Source organism: Oncorhynchus clarkii, chromosome 31, assembly GCF_045791955.1.
Source record: "Oncorhynchus clarkii lewisi isolate Uvic-CL-2024 chromosome 31, UVic_Ocla_1.0, whole genome shotgun sequence".
NCBI lineage: Eukaryota > Metazoa > Chordata > Actinopteri > Salmoniformes > Salmonidae > Oncorhynchus > Oncorhynchus clarkii.
The window spans coordinates 21731047-21739905 of NC_092177.1; the positions used below are offsets into that span (position 1 = coordinate 21731047).

At 38.2% G+C, this 8859-nt stretch overlaps 1 protein-coding gene across 1 annotated transcript; it reads right to left on the minus strand.

Annotated features, from left to right (window-relative positions):
* Window positions 1-21: 21 nt before the first annotated feature.
* Window positions 22-6358, minus strand: LOC139391081 (C-X-C motif chemokine 14-like). The gene is made up of 4 exons (XM_071138589.1): window positions 5999-6358; window positions 4876-4981; window positions 3249-3362; window positions 22-2779 (listed from the first exon to the last, which is right to left on the minus strand). Exons 1-4 carry the CDS (start codon window positions 6063-6065, stop codon window positions 2764-2766), a joined length of 303 nt encoding a protein of 100 aa, XP_070994690.1. The 5' UTR covers window positions 6066-6358; the 3' UTR covers window positions 22-2763.
* Window positions 6359-8859: the final 2501 nt, after the last annotated feature.

Below are 8859 nucleotides of genomic sequence, written 5' to 3' on the forward strand. Positions count from 1 at the left end.
CTGTTTGTTAAAATTCAGATGCCGTTCGCAGCTCACACCCACAAGAAATGAAGCTGCCAAATGTTATCCCCGCCTCTCCCATCGAACAGGTTTGTATTCATAAGGCACCAAACGATTTTGTTTTACTAAAACAGGAAGGGACTACATGAACTTGTCCAATAATAACAGCTTGTTTTCGTTTTATAGTGCACATTTTATTTAACGTTTTTCTACGTTGTGCTCTAATGAATATTACCCAGATGCACCACCAGACAACCAAATTGAAAACTTCCTCATTCATCCACATCGCATCTCACATCAGTAGCAGCAGGCAAACACCACCATCTGAATGTCAGATACACTAACAGCATTGCAGCCGACTCAAATGCAGAATATATAATATCTAGCTATATTTTGTCATTACACATTTTGAAGAGACAGTCACAGTTTAGACAATCTGAATGTTTACCAGGTGTTTTTCAGGTAAATGTACATACAGTAATGCTGCCTACAAAAATAATTGACCATATGAATAAATATGCAAGTGTCAAATTGTCTATACATACAATTGCACTCGTTCACATATAATTTTTAACAAATTAAATTATATGGCCTGAAAATAATAATTACAACATATAACTAGCTACTGCTTGAAAATGAACTGGTCACGGCGGGCTAAAAGGTTTTACTTTTCAGACTGTCCCAACCTGAATATATTCGATCAATAGATTCGACATGATTACAAACCAAAGATTACTTTATTTGATACAGACTGTGTATCTTGGATTTGAAATGTAATAATTTGGTACTGTCCACAATGATCAGATAGAAAGAGTTATTGCGCCATCTACTGGGGAAAATACGAGATAGTTTTTGCTGTTGTTGCCCTGCTCAATAAAACAACAACCATAATCTCAATGCGTTCTTCATCAGTGTCCCTACCAGATTTAAATCGCAAACTTGTTCCATTGTTTGTTTATTATTTGAGATTGGTAGCCACACAATTCAATTTTCGAAAACAGTGTTTGTGATGCAGACATCTCTGCATTTCTAGAAAGGCAAATGCAAAGTTGCAGTGCGATATACTCGCGTGTGCTGTCTGTGTGTTGGGTCCTGTCTGAGATACACTGAAAATAAGGAAAGACTAATTGTTTCTAATCTGTGTAGTGTCTTTGTTGCTCTGCCAGAGAGTTGGCTCAGTGACCAGTTCATTAAGTACTACAGCACCATCTAGCGATAACAAATGGACTGATGTTTTGATATTTAGGCTATGTGAACGCTCATAGATGTGTGGAGTGAAAATACAACGTTGAATTAGCAACTAACATACAATATCAAGGAAACAATAAAAGGGATGTTTTAGACAGTGCTTTTGAAATGTTTTATATAGCTGTGCTTGTTGACATACACTCCTTAGAATGTTTTTAATGTGTGCTTGGTGGGTCAGTCCAAACAGATACTCCAAAATTATCTTACCGAACAAACATTTAAATAGCAAAACAACAAAAACTCAATAATACAATACATTACACTAGAAAGTCTGAGATGAATTCATTCTCACTAACAGGCTATTGGTCTATTTACAAAATGTTTATTGATATATGTATATATAAAATGAGGATGCACCTTCTTTGAAGAAAATGTATATTGAGCATTCTGTTTTGGTGAAATAAAAATGTAACCGTCATTGTAACAATGTATATCAATGGCTTACAAAATAACCACACCTTCCTGAAGGTTATTATTCAGAAAGGTATTGGATAATATCACGAAAATGCTTTATAATCAACCACTTGTTAAGTAACAATTTCATGATTCAATGTCTTGATTCTTATGATGTACAATTAGATATATCTTGATAAGATTACTTTTCCATAGGTAATGATGAAGAGTTTATTCTACAATGGAACATATTGACATTGTAGACATCCAGTCTTTGTAAAATACAGCAGAAGAACACTGAAGACATCAGGAAAATGATACAAAATACGACAAATGGACAATTTATTATACAATAGCTGTTTACAATAGTTCCTACCAGGTACAGAAAATATATGTCTTACAAGATCTAAATTAACAGGCTGACTTTACATACCCCTCATAATAACCTACAACTGATTTATTGCATAATGGAAAGGGAATGGCACCAAGGACATCTAAAATGACATTGACCTAGTCATCTGAATGTGTTTCTTTCTCTTCTACACTATTCTCTTTGAATGGACTCAAATGTACAAAATGAATGATATACATAGAGTTGTTTTTAAATAATTATCTTCATCACATTCGCTAGACACGTATACAGTGTGCTATGTTTGACACTTCTGGAGTGCACAGCAAGATACAGCAGGATTACTCCCAGTTGGTACAATAACAAGAACCCTATGTTCCTTTCATCTTACAAGACATCCACATACTGTAGTCACCAGAATAAACAAATGGTTCAAGGGCGTACAAAACATCTCCTATTCGAAAGAAAAACACATTGGGCCAGATTAATGAAGGACCTCTTTCACAGCATTTCCTCCTGTATCATCTTTCACAGCCTTGAACGTTGGCATTGGAGAAATATGACCATTATTACAGTTGAAATGACTTAAGTGAGTAACAATAATTAGCCTGATGGCCAACTTAAACGGCACCAGAAAACTAGACATCACTGCTTGATAAATGTCACTCCAAGACCAAGTACTGATTGCTGGGAGATAATGTCTTGTTCTTCACAAAAACAGTCTTAATGTTTTTTTTCTCTCACTCGTTCCCTTTGTATACATAATCTATATGTTAAGCTTCATACACCCTACAAAGGAGACAATAAAAAAAGTGTTAAATACAGCCAAATATCATACAAAATTAGATAGCTATATAGATTCCTATAACCAAACTTTCAATAGCACTATAATACACTATAGTTAGTATTATGAACAATAGGTGCCAGTTCTGTTCCTATAAAGCAGTGTGTAACATAACCATCTGTAAAATGCTAAATGTGTTTCAACTGCAGTACAGATGTAGGATCTTCATTTGAGCCAGTTTGCTACAGCAGGAAAATGATCCTGCAGCAACAGGAAATGTGAATTATTATGTAGATTATAATTAATGATGAAAACTTCAGAAGCCTTATTAAATCTCAAATACACTACAAGTTTTACATTTCCTGCCTTGCAGTAAAGTTCTCCTGGAACAGGGTGATTAAAATAAGATCTTATATCTGTATGCAACAGCAGTACTCTTACAACTTTAGTTCATGGAGTGGGATGACCTCTCACCTATGCTTATCCTTCCAGATCCGGAACCACTTGACCAGGTTTTTGGTGCTTTGCAGTTTGGGGTGCAGACAGTACTCCTGCCCCTTGAAGCGTGACACATTCTCCATGGTGACACTGACAAACAAAGAAGCGAGGAAAAGTGTAAGAGAAAATAGCTAATCCACCTTACTGCTTTAGAATCATAAGCGATGTTGGTTAATGTTAGCTGCAAAGTAATTATAACAACACAAGCAATGTGGTAAGAATACTGCAATAACTTTAATACATCTCTGACATCTTAAATGTAAACACTCATGGAGGGGTTCTATGAACAGGCTTTAGAAACAGCACTGGGTGGGCAGGCCTATACATTATCTCTGAGCATGGCCAGATGAACCCATTGACATTCAGAGCAGCAGTTAGAGATACTAGTCTGTCTTTATGGCATATTTCGGCCGGTCATGACATGTGCTGTGTGTTGTGCCTAGAGCTATGCAGGGGCTTCTCAAATCAATATCTTATTAGTGTGTCTGCTTCTTAGTGAAGGATTCACCTGCCCAGCCAAAAGAGGTCTTGGTTAATTTGGTTAACTCCTAAATTGTAGTTGGAAGCGCTGCTGTGACAGTTTGGGTGTCCCACCCCCCCAGAATGTTAAATTCTGAGATGTGACCCAATGCCAGCCAACAAAGGAGAGAAGGCGCACTCTTTCTGGAGCCTGCTGAGTCTCAATTTACACTGAGGTCAGTGGCCCCATCATCTTATGCAAGCAGGCCTGCTTTAACTGGTTGGCATTAATCTGCCTGAATATTAAGTTTATCACATTGACCCCAGGACAGTAGTAAATAAAGCAGTAAATAGCAGTTTAATAGTCCAAGGGCCAACACAACTCTTTGTTGGACGGACTCTAAAGTCTTAAGATCATATTGAGAGCAATGTACTGTACTCCATAACAGCAGGATAAAACAACATTTGTTTTCAAGGTATTTCTATGCTGTTGATGGGAACACATTTCTGTGTGATACCTCAAGTGAACAGCAGATGGCGAAAGAGTATGTGACCTTTTACAAAAGTAAGGTCTGCTTCCACCGAAAATGACTCAAATGAAAGATCAGTGTCTATTTGACAATGGGGTCTGATGCATGCAGTAGTATAGGGCAATACAATTCCCTTTGGAACCCTCAAAAAGAGGTAAACAGTCACTCTTATCTGGAGAGAGAAAGTCCCTATTGGATGCCAAAGCCACTCACACCGACAACAGTAGCTGTCTGTGCTGTGGTCCAGTTGAGCAAGCAATGCTTAAAAAGTAATAGATCAAATGATAGGGAATAATAGGCGACTGGATGGTGCATGTGGACAAAGACCATCATTTACTGTATAATTTAAGCTAATAAGTTTTCTCAAGAATGTATAGATTGGGGAGTTATCAGATTCCATTCCAGAGCAATATATTTATAGGTCAATCAGCTGCTTTGATACAGTAGGAGATTAGAACATCAGAGTGACTATTTAGACAAGACACTGCATTTGGCAAACAAACAGAATAGCACACAATGACATCTCTGAAACAAACAGAACATCGGATTGACAATGGCAATGCAGAAAGAGAGAGAGAGCAAGAGAGAGATAAATGATTCAAAGAAAGACTCACAATATCATCTTCTCTTGGCAGAAAGGATGTTTGGGTTTAATCTCCAGCTTTTGCACATCCTTGTAGCGAATCTTTGGCCCTTTTCTTGTGCACCTGCACTTGTAGGCTGTGAAGAAAACAGATGTATTTTATAAAAGCTTTCAAATCAACACTTTGGTCTGAACGTTTTCAGCCATCTGTAGACTAGCTCTCTGGTATGATTTCCTGACTTCACACAGATTGCCAGGTGCAGCATAGGCCTAGTACTCACTAAACCTGTATGGAATAAAACAAAGAGAACGATTTAAGAGGGCTCAGTAACGGCAGTGTAAAACAGAAAAACGTAATTATTATCTCCACTGTAAATCAAGGCGCGCTGTTTCCCGCGCAAGCATGTGGCCAGGCTCGTGCTCACTATGGAACTTGTGACCCACATCTTCAAGGCGACCTCATCAACCATCTCCAATTCCTCAATGCATTACAATTCTCATCATCAACCACGATAACTGACCAAGACTAATCAGAAAAAACGATTGCAGTCAGAGTGCAGTATGACTGCAGTACACTGTAGTATAACTTCAGTATGCTACAAATACTTGTCCAAAATATGAGGTAATTTTGCAGTGTAACTACAGTTACAGTGCAGTATAACTGCAGTTCAACTGCGTACACTGCAGTTATTCTTCAATTACTGCATCCAAAATACAACAGTTGAGTGCAGTTACTGCACTTTTACTGCAGTTTCAAAACTGTAATATGTTTTGTTAGGTGAAGACCAGCACCGGCTAACCACCATGAATTGGATAAATGTACAACTATGAAGAATACATTTGATACAAAGTAACCTGGCTACAGACTGTGGGTGAGTGGTGAACATAACAAACGAACAAAGCCAAAATTTTACAAAACAACCCAAGAAGTACAACACAGTAATATCTCAATGGTTATAAACAACAATAGCCTACTGTTGCCAAAAGTGAGCAAGCAGATTTGGAGATGGTAAATTAATGGCAATGGTAAAACATTACAGGTGCAATTTGGCTGCCAAACCAACCAATTGTTTTTAAAAACTCATTACCATCAGTTTAACATGTAAAATGCTTAAAACACGTTTTTCATTACTCAAATAGTAATAGATAATTACCTTCAGCTTGTAGGGAATATAAAGCAATAATTAACAAAAGCAACGCTGCTGTTGTACAACGATGCATCTTGTCTGCTGATGATGAACCTCAGATTCGGACCTCCCGACTGGTTTCGCTTAGTAAAAATCACTCAAACAACACTTTCCTTGTATTCGCTCCTTAACTTTAGAGATGACAGGAGGAACAGTATTTGATCTCTATTCTTCCGAATACTCTCGAGTTTTGACGAACTCTTTAGGTCCCGAGCGCTCAGATCAGATGAAATGTAATCCGCATTTGACGGCACTCGCGTTTCTTGCCTTTTATCCCTCTACATGTTGTTGAGCAGCAGCTTTTAAAAACCAGCTCTGTCCCATCTCATTAATATGCACAGCCAGCCAACGAATCAAACACTTGAAAAAGAGAAGTGGAATACATAAAAGAGAGTGGAATAGTTATGACAAAACACTAAAGAAGGAGAGGAAAATGGAAAGTTTAGAATTAGATTAGCCTACTAATTATATATTTGATTTAAGTTATTATGCTGATTTTCAAAGTTGCCTGGGACAGCTAGAGCAACTTTCCACAAACTATTCTAACAGTGTAGGATCATTTGTGCATGGCCCACACTGCCTCTCCATTCCAAATATTTATTTTCAGGCTGATTGAATCTACTGACACGTTTCTAAGGCAAACATGTCTTATAATCACAGTAGTGGTGAAATAGTACTTTGGTGCCGTCTCAAGACTTTTCCAGCAATTTAGAGACGTCAAAGACGTGTTTAAGACATGTTTAAATTCCTGAGAAAGATTGAAACACTGACACATCTGGAAGTAATTAGATGATCATTGATAGAGGAACATACAGTATAATTGCAATTGATGAGAAAACATTTGTACTCAATGAATTGTCCCCATTCCTTGATCATATACCATAGAACAACAGAGTGCTATTTTATTTGAAAATGTATCAAAACCAAATAAAAGTTCAAAATAGCAATTTATAGTCAGCCAACTGAAGTCATGCTTCTTATAACATCCTGTTGAAAAGTGATTGACTGTAGACGTGTTGGCATATTGTGTCTTCGTCATAATAAAACCCTTATTTGGAACATTTGTGGATCAACAATGTTAATAGGGGTACATGGGAATACATGTACCCATTGTTTCTTTGCAGATTACCATGCAGAGTTGTTCCTTGTAAAAGATAGCCCTGAGAAAAACCTTTTGACCCTCCCATTTGCGCTACAATCATTTGGTGAACAGAAAGCCTTCATCAGAATATACCCTTCTTTTCCTGGCTTGGATTTTCAGCCAATCCTCTTATCCCATCTGTCATCACTCACTCATACCAGCCTCCATGAAATGTCTCTTTCTGCAGCCTCTCAGAAGCTGTGTGGAAAATGAAAAGTGAGCTAATTAAATTTGAAGCTAAGCATAAGTCATTCTTTGCAATCCAACTGTAACATTGGCCCTGTTTGACTTGAAGCTATTCACAACGAGAAGAGATTGATGAAGCTGGATTCCAGTCAATTGGATCAGTGCAAATCAATTATAGTTTATGTTTGTTGACCTGGTTTATACATACCCACAGAAGGCAGTGATACCTTCTTCATCCATTCAGGATTTTGAGAGAAAATTAGGACCTAGTTTGGTTGGTTGGTTGTTATGCAGTTCAAACATTGGAAACTTTAAATGCTATCCAAAAAGTGTACAATTAAATAACAAAGTTTAACATTCAGCAGATCATCAGTTGAGCACTTTAGTTCATTTAACCTGAAGTATTTATATTTAAAAAATAGCTGTGCTTACGTTTATGGGTTAGACAACGTGCACAACTGTTTATGAAATTATAAACTCCCCATCTCTTAGGAGCACACCTGTATTGTGTCTGTGTGCTTTTAGTTCCCTTGACAATCACAGAACTACTTCACAGCCCAAAGTAAACTTTATCCCTAAGTCAAACATTGTATTCTATTCTTTGTCTTCCACTGGATGCGATAATGTCACTGATGGAGGGGCCCTGTCAGAGTTGGTGGAAATGCAGCCTTTTTTCTGCCAAAAGATGGTCTTGCTATGAAACCCAAACAGACCACTAAGCTACGTTTCAACTCTCTGGGTTCTCAGTAGCAAATGGCACCATATTCCCTACCATATTCCCTACAGAGCCCTATGGGCCCTGGTCAAAATAGGGCTTTGGGAAAAGTAGTGCACTATATACGGAATAGGATACCATTTGGGACATACAGAGTGGGATGGGGAGATGGGTCTCTCCAAACATTAGTTGTTCCAGTGAAGGCGATGATTAATCAAGTCCACACAGTCCATCTCCGCCAAAGACGCCTGTTTGCTGACCGCAAAAACGACATTGATTCACGTTCACCTTTCAGGATGCTGCTGGGACACCACCAAGGCCTACATTCGTATGTGCCTGTGACCTTCTGAGTCATTTTGAGGAAACCCAACCAACTCCTGAAGAGGAGCGCTGCTTTCTGATCCTCATCATGTCTGATGCTGGTGATGGAGCTTCACTTATATATAGTGTCTGAATCCTGCCGGTCCAATCAAAGGTGGCAACATGGGTTGAGCTGTCTTTAACAACATTGAGTTGATATATGTATGTGACATATGCTGGCTCACTCCCAGGGACGACTTCAAATCAAATCACATTTTCTTAGTCACATGCGCCGAATACAGCAGGTGTAGACCTTACAGTGAAATGCTTACTTACAAGCCCCTAACCGACAATGCAGTACAAATAAGAATAAGAAATAAAAGTAACAAGTAATTCAAGAGCAGCAGTAAAATAACAATAGCGAGACTATATACAGGGGGGTACAGGTACAGAGTCAATGTGCGGGGGCACCGGTTAGTCAAGGTA

Coding starts and splice junctions, on each gene's coding strand:
- LOC139391081 (XM_071138589.1), bottom strand. CDS start 6,065: ATGCATCGTTGTACAACAGCAGCGTTGCTTTTGTTAATTATTGCTTTA. Junction 4,982..5,998: donor ATATTCCCTACAAGCTGAAG/GTAATTATCTAT, acceptor TTTTCTTCACAG/CCTACAAGTGCAGGTGCACA. Junction 3,363..4,875: donor TGCCAAGAGAAGATGATATT/GTGAGTCTTTCT, acceptor TTTGTTTGTCAG/TGTCACCATGGAGAATGTGT.